The sequence below is a fragment of the Myodes glareolus genome, chromosome 23 (genome assembly GCF_982192425.1).
Source record: "Myodes glareolus chromosome 23, mMyoGla1.1, whole genome shotgun sequence".
Lineage (NCBI taxonomy): Eukaryota > Metazoa > Chordata > Mammalia > Rodentia > Cricetidae > Myodes > Myodes glareolus.
Window position 1 is genome coordinate 10,909,512 of NC_142048.1, and position 18,479 is coordinate 10,927,990.

At 41.8% G+C, this 18,479-nt stretch overlaps 1 protein-coding gene and 1 long non-coding RNA gene across 2 annotated transcripts in view; one reads left to right on the forward strand and one right to left on the reverse strand.

The window, feature by feature from the left end:
• Positions 1-674: 674 nt before the first annotated feature.
• Positions 675-4,031, reverse strand: LOC146890642 (uncharacterized). The gene is made up of 2 exons (XR_014998551.2): positions 3,502-4,031; positions 675-1,874 (listed from the first exon to the last, which is right to left on the reverse strand). It is a non-coding gene; the product is annotated as an uncharacterized LOC146890642 (long non-coding RNA).
• A 420-nt stretch (positions 4,032-4,451) lies between these two features.
• The window catches only part of Tll1 (tolloid like 1), a 184,123-nt gene continuing 170,095 nt past the window's right edge, over positions 4,452-18,479 (forward strand). Inside the window, exon 1 of the mRNA XM_087900744.1 lies at positions 4,452-5,052. Coding sequence (XP_087756870.1) covers positions 4,884-5,052 — 169 coding nt within the window. The 5' untranslated portion in view covers positions 4,452-4,883. The remainder of the gene's footprint in view (positions 5,053-18,479) is intronic.

Consider the following 18,479-nt stretch of genomic DNA (forward strand, 5'->3'; position numbering starts at 1 on the left):
TCCTTCCTTCCTTCCTTTCTTTCTTTCTTTCTTTCTTTCTTTCTTTCTTTCTTCTTTCCCTTCCTCCCTCCCTCCCTCCCTCCCTCCTTCCTTTCTTTTCTTTCTACCCTGGGAAGGTGCAAGCCTTTTCCTTAACAAACAAGTCTTTCAGTCTGAAGTAATTATTGCCATATGCTCCCTTCTTTCTCAGCTGACACTATATTGATGTTTGTCATTTGTTATTAGAAGTATGGGCAGATCTGGACTGGGTGTAGGATCTTTCCAGTTAGTCATAGTTGGAGAACTGGGGCTATGGCTCAGTGGTAGAATAGCCACCTGGCTTGCCTAAGGCTTCGGTTTTAATCTTTGTTACCATGAGGGAACTTCAAAAGAGAAGTCCTAAAATGTGTGGCCAAGAGTGAAATAAAACAAAACTCAAAGAGTTGGGGTCATTCTGTAATGGCAGCATGTAAAATAATATGACATAAAAGTCGCAGTGTTGGGGCTGGACAGGAGGCTCGGCTTCAGCTAAAGAAACAGGCTGCTTTTTCAGAGGACCCTGCTTCCATTCCCAGCACCCCCATGGGAACACCTCCAGTTCCTGGGGATCTGATATTCTCTTCTGGCCTTCTCAGCTACCAGGAATACATATGGTACACAGATATAACTTCAAGAAAAACACTGAACACACAAAATAAAAACAAATACCTTTTCTGAAGTAATAGTTTACAATTTTTAGGAAAGAATTAGGAAAGAAAATGGAGATGCTAAATTCCATGGAGGTTCAAAGAATTTTCTTCTCACAGAAAGGTATTTGACTGAAGTATATACAGTTTCATCCAGAAGAACTATTAACACAGAGCATTCGTTTTTCTCAAATTTGAAGTAATATAAAATTGCCAATATTGGCTGTGTTTGATCCACAGCTACGACAGCTTCTTAGTAATCTGTCTTTATGGGAACTCCCTAGTTGAATGGTTTTTAATTCAAAGGAGAGAGTGGGAAGGAAACCCACATTTCATTCCATAATACGGGCTGAAAAAAAATGTCCATCAAGTTTTTCCTAGACATCATGCATTTTGCAGGAATTATATGTTCCATTTTCTTATTTCAAATGAGATGGTTATTTTGTGGGTTATTTTTTACAAGACACATGATGTCAATGTACTTACATGTTACTTAATATCATCAATAGTCACATTTAGCTTTTGACTGACTAGGTTATAAAATAGACACAGATAGTTGTCATTATACACTAAGTTTAGTTTTAACTACTAAGATAGCAAAGCGAATATGACAATTTGCTGTGGAGTTTGCCTCTTTTGGGAGGGTCACTTCTACTATTGCAAGGGGCTAGGTATTGTTGCATGTGTCACAGTGGTGGTCAAGGGCAGCCACCAGCTAGATGCCATGACAAAGTCAGCAAGCTTTCCTGAAGAAATCCATTTCTCCTTTTCATCTTCCTGAAGAGATTGAATCCGGATATTTCACAATCCATAGATTCAGCTTCTCAGATTTAGCCTCTCAATCACAGTCCTATTCTTTCAAATTGATCACTTTACATGTTAGGGACAAAAATCTGCTTTCACCCATGAAAATAAACAATGTTTCATCCTAGCTGATTTGTTACTAATTGAGGTAAGTTGAAGATTTAAAACCTCAAAACTGAGCAGATAATTCAGTTGATAGAAGTTATTTCCCATGGAAGTCTGATGGCCTGAGTTCAATCCCCCAAACCCACGTAAAAAGCTGGATACTGACACACATCTGTAATTCAGCCTTCCAGGAGCAGGCTAGGAGGCAGAGACCTGGGAATTTGCAGAACCTTGGCAGCCAGCTAAAACAGCAGCTCAGGAGCTTGAGGAGACTCTCTTTACATGGTGGACAGCCAGAACCTGGAAGGCAAGAAAGGACTCCTGAAAGTTGCCCTCTTACACACACACACACACACACACACACACACACACAGAAGCATGGACACACACTCCTGAAAGTGATCCTGTTACCTATCTACACACGCACACAATAAATACATAAATAAATAAAAATTTTAAAATCAAAGCTCATCAGGATACGAGGCAACCAGGATACTGTGTTGCAACAAATACTCCCTGAAACCATTTTAGCCATAAATATACATTTCTATACTAAGATCTGATGCTCTGATACGCTAACTACCAATTCTCTGGACTATAAGTACATTGTATTTTTATTTATTATTTTATTTCAGTTCTTGAAGCAGGGTCTCTTATACTGCAGGCTGGCCTTAAATGCCTTATACCATTAAGGATTACCTTGAACTCCCAGTTCTCCACTAGGTTTACATTTGCCTTCTGGGATAATGAGGCTCTGGCCCAGGGGGTTATGCATGCTAAGCAAGCACTCTACCAACTGACTTATACCCTTAGTCCAAATGTATAAAGATTTTAAATGGAACAGTGACAGATCTGTGAGGAAGATCTAACAGACATCACTGTCTATTAATAAGATGGCAGATGTCCTCATATGGTACCATTTTCTCTCCCAATAAATGACGAAACATGCTTATTCTTGCCAAGGATGTGCACTCTAGGTACAGACTCTGAGAAAACAGTATGTGATAGAGGTTTCTAGGCATTTCATGTGTCCAGGGCAGGAAATTCGGATGCAGCCAGCAGTTCAAAAGCAAGGGTCTTCTAAAAAAAATTGCATTTCTGGTTCTAAGATGGGATATATAGGATACACTTTTTTTTTTCTTTAGCCCCGCAGGAGAAACACCAGCATTAATTATACAAACAGCTTTTCTGGTTGGGTTAAACAATATTGAGCATGACTCAGCAAGAAAATTCAAAAGCAGTGTGTTCACCTCTGTAATGAACCGTTTTTTTTTTTTTTTTTAAGCCTGCAGTCGGCTTCTTATGACGGGAGTTAGTTGTTTAAGAGGCCACCACTGGAGTGATCTTTGAGAAACCCCACGTTTGCCAACAGGAAAGCAGTCACTTTCCCAAGCTCTGCCCCCCCCCTCCATCTTTTTACTTCAAGTTGGAAGTCTTCAAGATTATCTGCTTGCTCTTCTGCAGTGAGCTTAAAATTCACCAGGTCTCCAAACCGAAGGCTGTATCTCCCTATCCTAAGGGGTGTGTGTGTGTGTGTGTGTGTGTGTGTGTGTGTGTGTGTGTGTGTGTGTGGTGGGCTGTGGGGGGAGCCTGGAGCCTTACAATAGCAACTTGGAACAGGAGCAGGTTCCTCAAATAAAGAAACAAAGGCCACGGAAGACTGTAAGTCCCAGCTAAAAGGACAGTAAAGGTTCTTGTTATAAAAGGAGGAGAGTTCAGCTTGCCAGGCCCCCGGAAGCTTGGGGGTGGTGGGGAAGTCGTCTCACCTATTTTGGAAACTACTTACAGATGTGGGGAAACCTCGGAATTGCTCACACCAGGGGTTTTTGCAGCAGAGATTTCCTCTGGCTTTTCCCCCCCTTTCCCAATTTCCCACAACCTGTGTTTGCCTAGAGTCTGCTGGGCTGATGGCTGACGTGTAGTTTACCTCAGCGATCCTGCCGCCGGCTCTGCTCTGAGGAGGAAGTCAAACAAGTGTAGCCAAAGGGTACTGGGAGGCGCTGGTCATGGGCTCCAGAACTGTCAGAAAATTTGCGTGGCGAGTATTACTTCCAACTTCCCTTCCTGCGCCCACGTGAGCCCTCGCACCAGCCCATCAGCGAGGGCTTAGCGTTTCCTGCTGGTGCGATCTGGAACTCGATTTTTTTTTTTTTAATTATTTTTTCCAGTTCTTAGTAAAACTTTGTTAGTCAGGAGACTGGCTTTGAACAGAACTCTCTCTTCTTCCCTAAACAGAGGGGAGTCAGCTACTTCTCTTCCACTCTTGTAGGAAGGTTACAGAGCAGCAAGGCAAAGAAACACACACTGCCTATTTATCTGGGGGTGGGGTGGGGGCAGGATGGGGAGATTTGCAGTTGAGTTGTCACGATCCCTCGCGCCACCCCCGGTCTGGCGCTGTGCATTGACACGTCCCTCATCTATTAATTGCTGTTCATGGAGGGGCAGATGAGAAATACTTTAGTTTTTATCTTAGTAAAATAGAAATGGAAATGTCAGCGCGCTCGTGTCTGTTTGTTTGTATAAGGCTATCAAACGAAGTCAGAGAGGAGGCTGTGGCCCGGATCCTGACCCTGATTGTATGAATAAGTAAGCAGGATGCGAGTGATTGGGTTAGATGCTGCGAAGATTTTTTTTTTTTTTCAAGTTAGGAAGAGGGTAAAAAGACAGCTTGGAGGGGGGAAAGAGGCACTCCACATCCTCACACCCCTCTACTCTCCCGCAGCCAGGAGCTTCCCTGGCTTCTGCAGGCTTTTAAGGTCTGGTGGCGTAGAAATGCCTGCCCCCCACCCCCTTCCTCGGTCTCCCCTTTCAGTTCAGAAGTGCTGATGTGCAGACCGGATTCATCTTCTCCGAGCGGCAGCGGCGGCGGCGGCGGCGGGCGCTGGCGGCTGCAGCTCGCGCTCGGCCGCGGGGTCCTGACAGCGGCGGGGGCGCGGCGCGGGAGCCCGAGTTCGGGTGGCAGCTGAGCCCTCCTCGGTGCGCCTGTCGCCGCGGCAGCGATCGCGGGAAGTTCGGGCGCTGGAAGGACGACCTGGACCGAGCCGGCTTGGTTGCCGCTGCTCCGGGCCGAGCTCCTCACCTGCCATCCGCCCACACGCGGGCCCCCAGCCAAGTCCCCCAGTTCCCGGGGGAGCCAGGCAGTGCTTGCCCTCTCTACTGTCCCGAAGACACCCGCACGTCTCCGGACACCTGAACACTTAGGTCTTTCCGAGGAGCCTCCCAGTGGGGAGAAGAGCACTGTCCCTTGAGCCCCGTAGATCCACGAGGCCCTCCGGGTCTGGTCCCCTCCTTTACCTCAGGGGGAGGAGGATGGGTTTGCAAGTGCTCTCCCCGAGGATGCCCCTGTGGTTAGTGGTCTTGGGTTTTGTTTTTTCCTGGGATCTGTGGGTCTGCACTAGCCTCGATTATGATTACACTTTTGATGGGAACGAAGAGGACAAAACGGAGCCTATAGATTACAAGGATCCGTGCAAAGCCGGTAAGTGACTAAGTTGGGACCGCTGCGCGCCGCTGGGGACCTAGGTGCTGGAATCTCCTACTGGAAGCAGTGGGGAGCTCACCTGTTTCCTTCTCTCTCTCCTTGGCCCCTCCGCCGCTAGTTCTCTTTCCCCCCTCTCTTTTCTTCCCCTTCCCACCCTACGTGGCCCAAGTTCCCTGGAATTCTGTGCTAGTAGAATCGGATGCCAAGCACTAGTTTAAGGCAAATGTCCCGTCCCGGAGTTTTGGATCCCTCCCCCAACCACTGTGAAATTAAACAAGCCATAAACACAGCTGGCTTCTGTGGGTTTTAAATGCCAACACGCAGCGGGTTCAATGCATCAGGAGGGGACAAGACCTCCCCTGTTCCGGGTCGCCGTTCCCCAGCGTCTGTTCAAGACCAAGTGGGCAGAGTTTTCCAAAAGGTGGGTGGGGTTGGCATCGCTACCTCCGGACACCTTCACTCTGTTTTACCGGGAGTTTTAAGCGTGAGCTTCAGGCCAGAAGGGTGTTGTGGTGACCTTAGAAAATCTCAATTCTAGATAATGTTCCAGTTTTTGTTTTCTGGGTTTTTTTTTCCAATTTTAAAATAAATCTAAAAATATTTATACCAAGTTGCTATTCAAGCTTGTGTCTTCCTCCCTGGAAACAGTCTCTGGGCAACACTGTCTGAAGCCCAGGGCTCTCCCCGAGGGGTCCAGGAACACCCAGGTCTAGCCCTTCTCTTCCACTAGCCAAGCAGCACCATGAGTCTTCTGTCCAGCCAGTGGTGGGAGCCCCACACACGCGGCTCTTAGGGACCACGTGAGCTCAGGGACCTAGGACTCTCAACACTGGCTGAAACACCACTTAGGGTCTGGGGATTCCCTGTCCTAGGTTCTGTTGGATTGTGGCTGAGGCAATTTCAGTTCATCGGGAACAGATGACTAACTTTGCGAAGGTTACCCTAGCAGACCAAAGTAACAAAGTGTCCTTGGGAAACTGGAGGCAAGGTCTGTTCCAAGTCAAGAGGTGTGGCCTTCTGACGAGCCAGCAGAGAAAGGGTAGTCCAGATAGCAAATAGACCTAAGTGTATCCAGATTCCAAGACTGATTGGCAGGTCTGTGATTGGATTTTCTACCTTCCATAGGTAAGCAAACCCTCGTTAATCCTTCTTGAGCCTGAACGAGACCAGTGTTCAAGAGAAGAAAAATGCTGGAAATTCCCTGGTTGGTTCTTACCTAGGACTCATTGCCGCCAGTGTCAGATGCTCTCAAGCTGTCTAATCTGTCACTGTGAGCATTCTATGCAGATTCTTGTTCAAACTCAGACTGGTTTTCGGGGGACATCTGTCTTGAAGTCAGAGTTCTGATTATGTGCTATTTTAATATATTTGCTCTCATCACCATGAAAACTGTTTCCCCATGTTTCTGGGACTTGATGGTTTGATCCAGGAAATTCTACTATAGCAGTGACTACATGCCAATGTAACTTTTGGTGGGCGGAGTGTTTGTAGTAATGCTACAACTTGGAAAGTGTGTGCATTTCTTGCTTGTCTTTAGGTATGGGTGAGGCCCAAAATTTATAATATTGCTAGAGAATTTTCTATTGTGATGCCCTTTGTGTGAGTCAACCAGCTACTAGGTGAGGTGTCTGTACAGTGTGCTCCAGCACACCTTAAGCAGAGGTGCTTATTTTTCTTTGCAAATAAATATAGAAAGAAAAGAAAAAAAAGACAGTTTGAGTAATACTGATGTCTCATTTTCCCTGTACTACAGCATTATTTTTAATATTAATTTTGGAATTAAAACAGAAAATAATAACTTAGATTATTATTGTTCTTTTTTAACCCATTTATGACTATGTGTCTGTACGTGTACGTGTCTGTCTGCATATGTGGAGAAAGAAAGAATGGTCAGTGTAGAAGGCAAAGAAGTATGAACAGGGTCTGGAGTCTCTTTTCAGGTGGTCTCTCTCACCTTTAACATACAAAGATGAAAGGCTTTAACTGATCTCTCTGCCTGGAGAGTGATAAAATTTGTCTCTTTTATTAGTAATGCATAAGACAAACAAAAGTTAAAGTAACCACAGAGAACATGAACACATGAACGTGACCCAAGCAAATTGGGTGAAAAGTAAGTTGCTGAAATAAAAACGAGCTACAGACCCGTTGGGAAAGACAGCCATACAAAGTCGAGAAGCTCTTTCCAGGTCCAGGACACCTTTGCTCTCTCTTCATGTAGTGGGTTCCAGGGTCTGGTCTGGGATGGAGAATTGGTCCTTTCTGGACATTGTGAACACACATCCTGACATTCTGATAGTCCTTGCACTGTAGAGTGGCTTGATAGCACAGTGACAAACAACTCTACGGTTTTGAAACTTTTTTTTCTTTTTTTGAGACATGGTTTTTCTGTGCTGGTTTGGAACCTGTCCTGGAACAAGCTCTTGTAGACCAGGCTTGCTGCAGGAATTACTACTGCCAGTAGTTTTTAAGGTACCCGCCCACTTGGGCGTGGCTTCGGATTTTTTAAGCGTCCTTCTTCACAGGCTGACCTTGAACTCCCAGAGATCTGCCTGCCTCAGCCTTCACGGCGTTGGGAATAAAGGCGTGAGCCACCACTGCCCGAGTTCGACTTTGAAATTTGCTGAGTGTGTGGTTCTAGCTGGGGTCACAGATTCCCAGTGTCCTGGAGTTTGTTAATCTTTCCACCGCACAGACAGGAAAACAGACTGAATAACACTAAATGCCTTTGTCCCCCTGGAACCCCACCCCAGCTGAATTTTTACCTTTCCTTTCTGAGGCTTTCTTTGAAATATAAACCAACAAGCAACAAGCACAAACCACAGAAATGAGCACAGGCTTTTCTATAATACTGATTGGTTTAGAGGAAAGTGGTTCTTATATCATATGTGGGAGATGTGACCAAGAATTTAATTTCATTTATTGTTGTGGGAGTAACTTCCGCTGCCTCAACCAATAGTCGCTAAAATACGAGCCCACAGTGCAGCAGGGAGCGAAACTCCGTCAGCCAATAGCTGCTAAAATACCAGCCCACTGGGGCGTGGTAGATTTCTCTTTTAAAAAGAGAAACAGATCCGGATCAGGCTCTCTTGGTTCCGACTCTTGGTTCCGGTGCTTGCTCCTGGCTCCTGCTCCCGGCTCCTGCGACTAGGCTCCCTTCCTGACGGTTTATGGTGTATGTAAGTTTTACCCCCCAAAATAAATAACCCCTTAAAACATAACTGGTGTGGGATTGATTCGCCGATAATTTATTTTAAATCTAAGTCCTGGAAATCAAGGTCATAAGTAGTTTAAATGTTTATCACAAAGACATATTGTCAGATCAACTCTTAGGAGTCTAGTATATTCTCAATACGAGACTTTCATAGTCTCATTCTGTAAAATTCTATTTCAAATAAGATAAAAATCATGGTACCCAAGAGAAAAATATTCTCATTCATAATTTGTTAAAAATCATTCCATTCTTAATAAATTCACGAAGTTCAATGCAATTGTTTACCTATAGTTCTGATTTTAAGACTGGAAATACTAAAGGAGAGACAGGAAGCTTATAGTTATTTGGTTGAACTGACTGAGACATTTCTGGTATAAATGAAAATGTGCGGGTTAGTGTACCACAGATGAAATCTGCCAGGATGGAAGGTGGGTACTTCCTTCTGTGAATGTGTGTGCACAGAGCTGCAGGTAGAGCAACATGCAGGGAAGTCTGGTTGACCCCTTCATTGTATGGTACTGGTAGGTCACCTGCCCATCTTAGTGTGCAATGAGGTTGTGCCCAGTCTCTAGAGTGTAAAACGGTCTCCAAAGTCGCGGGGAGCCTGTGGGAGCTTGTCTTAAAGTGGAGGATGACGTGTCCCTATGGCTCCTTTCATAGAGCGACTCCAGTAAGTGTGAACCTGAAGCCTGACATCTGTGAAGTGTCTGGGAAAATTCAGTTTACAAGGTTATCTGCCAGAGTTGTGCAGAAATGATGTGTGGAAACAGAGACGAATGAAATGATTGGACCACAACCTCTCCCCACTTCCCTACCTTCCTCCATCCATCTTTCTAGCCTTCTGCCCTTTGTCTCTGCTTTCCCCTCCTTCTCCTTTTCCTTCTGCTTGTTTCTTTATATTTGAGAAGGTGTTCATGCAAATGCAAATATAGAGATTGACGAAATTGCATTTTAAATGATGAGTAAAAACTTAGAAGACTGACAGATGAAATCCAATGTTTCCCAGTAAGTTCATTCTCCCCTTACACACATGTGAACTCTGTGGGAGATTTGTACCTTGAAATTTGTGAATGGATAGTTCTTTTCCTTAAAGGTCAGTGAAGTCAGAGGTGGTTGAGCTTGCCCTTTGAGAAGCAGCTGCGAGTCCCTTCCTGAAGAAATAAGCTTTTGGCATCCCAAAGAGTTCTTCCTGCTTTTCCTCATGACCAGGGCCCTAGTTTCCATGTACACTAGATCTTGGGGGAAATTTTCGTAAGTTTATAATTTATAATTTCTAGGCCAGTTGTTTTTGTTGTCCTTGGTGTTGTATTTTCTGGCTGGACAGGCATCCTCTTAGGTACAGCATTTCAGAACTTGCTCAATTCCACATCTACTTTATTCCATCACAACTTGAAATATCCAAACATTTACCCTGAAGTCGGCCTTCCCTAGAGTGCCAAGCTCTCATCTGAAGGCCGCTTCCAGGGGCTGCTGCTTTAGCCAGTCTCTTCTGTCTTAGTTTTCATGGCTCAGATCTTGAAAATATTTTTTCCCCTTTTTTTGCCTCTGGTGCCAGCTAACATAGAAATGGCCAAAATAAGGTTTGCAAAACGGCTGGATAAGGCATTATGCTTGTATACTTGAATTCTAGTCTTCATTTGCTGTGAGCACTTCTTTGACTCTTGTCCGTAGGGCTAGTGGGTCTTCTGCTTCTCAAGTAGCAGTTGCTGGCAGGAAGTACGGGAAGGATACATTATTTTTTCTTGAATGAATTCTCCTAGACCAAGCATTTTTTCCAAAGCTTGTTTTCCCCTGTTCATCTTCCCCCGTTCCCCTTCTTTTTCCTTTTCCCTCTGTTTCCCTTCCCCTTGCTTCCCTTTCCCTGTCCTTCCCTTTACTTTTCATGGTCCCCTTTTCCCTACCCATTCCTTGTTTATAGGGTGTCTTGAACCCTTCACACTTTTTTCTCCATACAGTGTGATTGGAAAATTCAAAATTCAGCTAGATAGTTTTAGTCTTTTGCTGTTGGTTTCCTTTTTTTTTTTTCCTCCAAGACAGGGTTTCTCTGTAGCTTTGAAGCCTGCCCTGGAACTAGCTCTTGTAGCCCAGGCTGGCCTCGAACTCACAGAGATCCGCCTGCTTCTGCCTCCCAAGTGCTGAGATTGTTGGTTTCCTTAAATAGTGCAGACATTAACTATTTGTTAGATGAAGGTTGTGGATATTTCTCCATTTCTGGATGTCATCTGTTCAGTTGGTCGTTTCTTCCTTATACATTGGAATCACTTTTTTCTTTGATGTCTGCTTTTATATCCTTGGACAGTAGGATCGTTGCTTGGATGAAATGTACAAAGTGGCTTCTTCATTCTTCTAGTAGCGTTACAGTTTGGGGATTTTATATTTGCATCTTTATTACTTTTTAGATCGATTTTGTAAAATATGTGGGTTTAGTTTCTTCTTCACATAGACATAAGTTTTCTAATATTATTTATTTATACCCGTCTTCTGGCAGGTGTAAGGTACAGGTCTGGTATCTCAGCGCCTGCCAGTTGGGTAAGGGATTAGGGCTTAAAAGTGGTTCTTGGTTATGTAGCATACGCAGTAAATTAGGATCCAGTTTAGGATAAATGGGACTCTGTCTCCCACGTGTGTTTTGGGAGCTTCTGTAGAATGCCATTTGGTTTCAACTGCGTGAGACCAGTCCTGGGTCCTCTGTTATGTTCTGTTGTTCTGTACATCTGTTCTTATGCCCGTACCATGCTGGACTAATTATTAGAGCTTTGTGGTATATTCTGGAATGAGGTCGTGTGATGCTTCCAGCTCTTCTTTTTGCTGAAGACTGAGATGACTATTTTAGTTCTTTAGTGGTTTTCTACAAAAATTGAACAATTATTTACTGATTTCAGTGAAGTTAAATGTTAATATTTTAGTTGTGTAAATATATTTGGGTAATGTATGTATTTTAGTGATATCCTTGCAACTTTCCATTTATTTGTATACCTTCAATTTCCCTCATTGGTTTGTTGTTGTTGTTGCTGTGTGTGTGTGTAAGTGTGTGTGTGTGTGTGTGTGTGTATTGCCTATTAACTACATGTTAATCCATGCTCCATATGTCTGCCTGTTGTCTGAAAAGACCAATAGAGGGTGATAGATAACCTGAAAGTAGAGCTACAAATGGTCGAGAGCTTCCTTGTAGGTGCTAGAAATCAAACCGACGTTCTCTGGAGAAACAGCAAGTGCTCTTAACCACTAAGCCATGTCTCTAGGTCCTTTTCTGGTGATTTTATACTTTGTTACAGAGATCCTTCATCTTCTCACACCTCCCTAGCTTTTTCCTGTGATGGTTCATGCACTTTTTTGTGGTGTCTGTTCAAGGAGAGACATATTTAACCCTACTGTCTTTGTTTAGGATTCCTCTTAAATATAATTTAGACTGTGTAAGAACTTAGAAAAGACTTCTTGAAAAAAAACTAATACATATTAAAAGCAACTCTTGTCATCACAATGACTCACTTTTCTAAGGAAATCTAATATGAATGTAATCTAATATGAGTGTAATCTAATATGCAATATAATATGAAAATAATTTCTTTTGTGGAAACTAAGTCATCCTCCATTACTGTGCAGGTGGGAACCCTACTTTTAAGGTGTCTTAGCAAACATGACTTATGTATATGTGAAATTCACAACTAGTAGTCGCAGAAAATGTCCTGCAGGAGTCTTGGTCCCCAAGACCTGAATTGGAGACTCACATCCAGCACCAGTGATTAACTGTTACTCATTTTAGAATATTATCCATTGCTTTAATAGTGCCTTAGTCCCTTGACTAAATGGTTTAAAAGAGGGCCTTCCATAACATTTTAAAGAAGTGTTAGAAAACACAGATGGATATCCATTAAAATGAGGCATGGTACATCCTGGTGGAACCTCTGGTGTCAGGGATGCAGAGATAGTGCTAGTAGGGGATCTGTTACCATTTCCCTTCCACACTCTAGGAAAGCCTTCTGCATGATCTTGAGCTCAGAATGATGCTAGACCAGTGTTCAGTTGACCAGAGAGATTCCAGGGGATGCAAGGTTTCATTGTCTGGGAGACATTTGAAGTCACTTATAATTCCAACATCGGGAATAAATTGTAGAATTATCAAAATTTGACAAGTGGAGAATGTTCTTCTTGGGTTTAGAGAACGGGACTACTTAGGAATAAAGTTTAAGAGGTTTGTTTCCTTTAGTTTTCTACTGAATAATATCACTCTGAGAGAAAAAATATTTTAAAAATTCTATCTAGCCTCAGTGCTATGAAATGAATTTCACAGAAAGATATGATTTTTGAGAATGCCAGAAGGGACCTCTTGTTCATTTATTTAGTTCTTGCCTTTTCAGTCATGAAGACTACGTATTGACTATTAGATTTTGAATCATCTGGGCCTAATAGATTGCTTGTTTCACTGGCTTATTACAAAAAAAAAAACAAAAACAAAAAACATGCTTATCCTATCAAGTCACTCCAAAGAGCTCAGCTATATATTTGTATTAAGAGTGTTGTAAATCAGGTGTAAATTGAAATCCAAAAAGTGGACCTAGGCAGTGTTTGTTTTACTTAGCTTTTTCTCTTGCAATTCACATTTATAGTTGCAGCTAAATATTTGCTGTCTATCACGCTTAAAAAAGTCCTTGAATGTTAGTAATGAGGTCAAAAGTACCTCCAAACACAATCTAATGGTGTGTATCCATACACTGTGTGAAGCATTCAACTCAGAGTTTAAAAAAGACGCCAACAATGTTTAACACTTTGGTATTTTACCAATGAAATGAGTCACCCTAGAGCCCATGACAATATACATACATATATATACGCATAATATATATACATGATAATATACATACATACATACACACACACAGTATCAGCATTTGATATCTGCTGTGCCGCTGATGTTTCTGTTGATGCCCTTTAATTGATGTGATGGGGGAGGCAGAGGTGGAGGGCAGCAGGGTGTAACGGTTTACTCATTCCTTGCATTTCTCATCTATGTTGAGCTGTCAGCACGCGGACTGTGCACCGCAGAGTCACCTCCAGTGGTTACTGGCCTGCTGGCTCCTATCAGTGTTGTTTGAACTCCTTCTTTGGCTCTGACTGAATGTGAAGTGTTTATTGGGATAATTGCTGGTTCTTGTGTTGTGCTGGGAGCCTCTGTGGCATTGGGTCAGTTGATTGAGTGCTCCGGATAGATGGAATTCTGTTCCTCTTCGCCGATCTGTTTTGATATGGCAAATGCTAAGCAGTTGAAGGTATATGTGTTTGTATGTGTGTGTGCTTTCTAGTAAGTATTATATTTTAATAAAAGTATATGTGGTCATATGTACTTACATGAATATAAGTTGTATATGCATACACACACTATTTCAGTAAGTAACAGATTTCACATAACAGTAGTCACCTAAGATGATATACCTAATGAGGTCTCTACATGTTGCCATACAAGAGCCACATGGCTTAAGGACACATTTATCCCACAGCATCATCTTGCTGGGCAACACATGGCTCCACTTCATGGCAGAGAGTTTAACACCTTTAAGATGCCTCAAGGCAGAGCATGAATAAGTATAAAATAACCAAATGAATAGAAGTCAAATATTTCTGCATATGTTTTCATGACACATACTATAATAGCTTATTTACACTGAAGAATTATCAGTGAAACAATCATCGAAGTCTAGCCAGATGGGGTGGCATACATGCCTAATCCTAGAAGACAGGAGGCAGGTTAAGGCCATGAGTTCAAGGCCATCTTAGTCAACACTGTGAATTCTAGCTCACCCAAGGCTATACACTAAGTTTTAGTCTTAAAAACAAAGAAGTCTAAAGTCCCCTGTCTTTGTAGAAGGAGTCCCCATCAGTCACATGAGCATCAAAATCTCTTATGGATATGTGAGAAAACTAAGACAGAACTTAGGAAGACTTCCAATTGAGGAGGTGGTGACTCTTCCTCAGGAATCCATCTGTTGTGTTTTGCTGTTGCGAGGTCACAAGGTTATAGCTTTTCTTTGGTGTTTTTGAATTTTAAAGGTCTTATATTCTACTGTCAGAATAAGACCAACACTTTGCACTTTTGTGAAGCCCTAGTTCTTCAGAGAGACTATCCTCTATGCAGAGGAGATAGAAGTGGAATACCTCCATCATGTATGAAGTAACTAAAAACACCTAAGACTTGCCTTTGTAGAGTTAAATACTTGAGTGTTTGGGAGTATAAGGGAGATGCTGTTTTGTTTTTCTTGCCTATATTTAAATTGTAAAGGTAACTGAATGGTAGAGCATTTGTCTGGCATGGAAAGTGGTGGGTTTAATCCCCAGCACTACACACATACACACATGCAAAATTTAACATTTTTATAATAAACTTGGCAACAGGTTTATTCTGCCCTTGGAGTCAGCTTGAGTGGGTAAGGGTGGAAGTCAGTCACTAGGGTCCAGCTGCTTCATAGTTGAGATTTTCCACTGAATGTTTATTGAACTCACAGTTATGAATCCTTGATGAATGTGAAGAGTATTCTTTCAATTTCTGGCCATTCATGAGAATGATTCATTCTATTTATTATATATACAGTTGGTTTGTGAGTTTCTTTGAGAAATTGAATAATCTGTGTAAAGTTAGTTTTTTTTTTTTAAAAAAGAAAAAGATCACCTTTTTCAACCCTGATATCTAAAAGACCTAAGATTGACTGCTTATAAACTTTAAGGAATAGTAAACTGCTTGGAATTCCAGTCCAGTGTTTGAGGAATTTGATATATGTCCTATATGTTATGTTGATGATAATTTCTTCAAAGAAAATATATTGCCTTTACCAAATTATCATGTTTTTGAGGGAAGGGAATTTCTATTTGTATTTGTTTTATTAAGTAGGTAAGATAAAATCTGGTAAGAAGAACCAGCCTTCACTGTTGCATTCCTTTGAAACCTACAAACAGGCAGGCATTTGTCCTTGATAGGCAATATTTTTCCATCCAGAAGAACAAATTGTGTATATTTGGGCCTGAGTGAATGTGATCAATAGACACCCAGTTACCAGGGTTGGAATATGAAGAATAGTAATAATGAACTAGACTGGAGGTTGTGTTGCTTTAAATGTGTGTTTGGAATGGCATGTGTGAGCAGTTGTCTGGTTGTTGTGGTCAACAGCAGTGAATCTTGATTATTGAGAGTACCTTCATGAAAGTCTAGGATTGAAATGTCCACAGTAGTAGCAAATCTTTGGCAGATATTTTGAAATTCAGAGCAGAATAACAAAATTCAAACACAAACAAAACTCTGACTTAAAAATGAATATTTTATCGCATGTCTTGTGTTTTTTTTTTTCAATAGCACAGATAGCTAAGTATTTAAAGATAACTTACCCTATGCCTACACCACACTGTGATGGACAAGAATTAAATCCAGAACTCTGGACAACTACATTGTTTGTTCCCCCTCTCTTCCTTCTCTTATTATATATAGATATTTTGTGTGAATTTAATTGATTTTCAAAGTTATTTTTCAGGTTTTCAAAGAAGTAGAATAACGATTTATTAAGGACTAGGAAGTTGGTGAGATGTCTTACAGTCTCGGAAAAGCCTGATGTCTTAGGCAATGTTGTATTACTAGGAAGCAACACCCTCAACACAGTGATTCTTCTAAAGAAAAGCATTTAATTGGGGCTGGCTTACAGTTTCAGAGGATTAGTACATTGTCATCATGGCACAAAGTATCATGACACACAGGCAGACAGGAGAAGAAAGGAGATGACTGGAGAGCTGATAGTTCTACCTCAGAATCTGCAGGCAGTGGGAAGCCACAGACTCTGGGCTCATTCCCCAGTGACACACTTTCTCCAACAAGGCCATAACTTATATTTCAAATAGTGCCACTCTCGGTGGCCTATATGCCTATGGGGGGTCATTCTCATCTAAAGCACCACACCTGATGACTTGAACCCCAGAACCCAGAACCACCCACATAGTGCAAGGAAAAAGCTGACTACTGAGAGGAGTTCTTTGACCTATATAAGGATTCACACACAAGCTAAATAATGCACGAGAGAGAAAGAGAGAGAGAGAGAGAGAGAGAGAGAGAGAGAGAGAGAGAGAGAGAAGATGGGCTTTAGAATTAGATACAAATACACTCCAATACTAAACCATCTACAGTAACTATGATTTTTGCAATTTGGTTGTCAACTCTGTTAGGCTTAATTTTATGATATACAAAATGAAGATTATATGAGCATCACATGCTATTATGAGAATTAAATAAATGTAAAGCGTATCTTACTGTGCCTAGAACTGCTGTATTCTGTATTGCTTTTGTGCACAGCAGTGCAAGTCCATAGGACACAGAATATTTTAAGTCACAAGTACTTATTTTTACAAAGATGATCTTTATAAAGGCATTAGTGCGCTAAAGGTCTTTTTTTTCTTCTGTGTGTAAAAATGTATTCATTTCCAAGTATTTTAAATTTTGCTTCTTGAGAAGTTACATCCCTTACCCCTGAAGATATTTTTCTTTCAAAAAGTGTGAGAGGAAACTGATGCCAACATATATGGTCAAGATATATTGGCAATGTTCAATTAACATTGACTAGTGTGTGAATAGAATCTTGGCGGCATAGTCTCTCAGTAGTTTCTGGTTTGAATTTTACTTGCCATCTGGATTGCCTTGATCTTAAATCGTCACAATCCCATGTTTACAAAGAGCTAAGTTTGAGCACATGGGTCTCAGCTACAAATGTTCTTGGATTCATTCAACATTTATTGAATATTTACCATGAATGAAGCATGACACAGAAACATGAAGTCAAATAGAAACCTTGTGTGTATGTCTCATGTGTGCATGTGTATGTGTGTGGCATGTATTTGTGCATGTGTGTTCACACGTATGTGCATGTTTGCTCATGTATATATGTGTATATGTGTGGTGTCTGTCTGTGTGTGTCTTCGTTTATGTATGTGTGTGGAGGCCTGGGCTCAACATCACCAGATCACTTCTCCGCCTCTCACCTTAGCCTTTTAGATACGGTTTCTCACTGAACCTGGATTTCAGGGACTGGCTAAACTGGCTGGCTATCAAGCTCTAGAAATCCTCCTGACTCCACATGCCTGGAACTGTCCTAGGATTGCTGGAACATGCCCAGGGCTTTGCACGTTTTTGCATGTTTTAATACAGGTACTACAGACTGGACGCAGTTCCCCACAGTTTCATGGCAAGTGCTTTAATGACTCAGCCATCTCCCCAAATTCCTCACTTTATTTTTTGTGAACAGATAATGGTTTATATCCATGGTTATACACTAGTTGCATAACTGCATACTAAACTTAGCTTTAGTGTATAATAGTGACATAATTGTACGTTAAAGTTATTTCAGGTTAGCTTTTGAAAATGGAAACTGACTATCATAAATTATGACAACTAGAGTTTAGAATTTTTTTCTTTAGTCAAGATACACAAAGAATAAAGCTCTGCCAAGAGTACTGCCTGTGAGTACCCTGCGGATGTTGATTCTTGGGAATAAACTGGGATTGGATGCAACTTGTAATTCCTTAAGAAATTACTTGGGAATAGCCTATATTAACCAGTCTTGATTTTTATTACTTTATCTTAAGCAACTTGATTTTGCGATTTCAGCTTGCCACGTTCTCCCCATGTTATCGAGTAGATAAAGCACATCTCTGTACTCCACACTGCGTGTTTCTTATGTCGATCTAAGGGCACATGGTTCACATTTTCTTTGTTTACGGACGAGAAAACCAGAAACGTGATAAAATAAATTAAATGAAAGGCTGTTCCTTTGATTTCGAGCTGTCCTACTGTGACTCTGTAAAGTAAATGTAATTGTCGCTTTCTTACGTAAACTCATCTGGACTGTGATTTAGTACCTGACAAACAAACTGACCTGATTGTTCGGGACTGTGCACACAAGAACTGGCTGTGCCCTGTACCTATGTGTCATGCAGGGGATACCTCTTGTTTTCGCTGGCCTTGGTCTCCAAGGGATAGAAATGCCTAAGACTATTTGAGCCTTAACACTTCCTGAATTCCAGTGTCCTTGGCACTGTGAGCAGCTTCATTGCAATGGAATCAGAGAGCTGTGGGATGCATGGGCCCTGGAAACAGAACAGAAAGAAAGGGATGCTACCTCTGATTCACTGCATGTAGGGCCGCTGGTTCAATATTTCAGGCAAACTGTGGAGGCCACCACATGGTCAT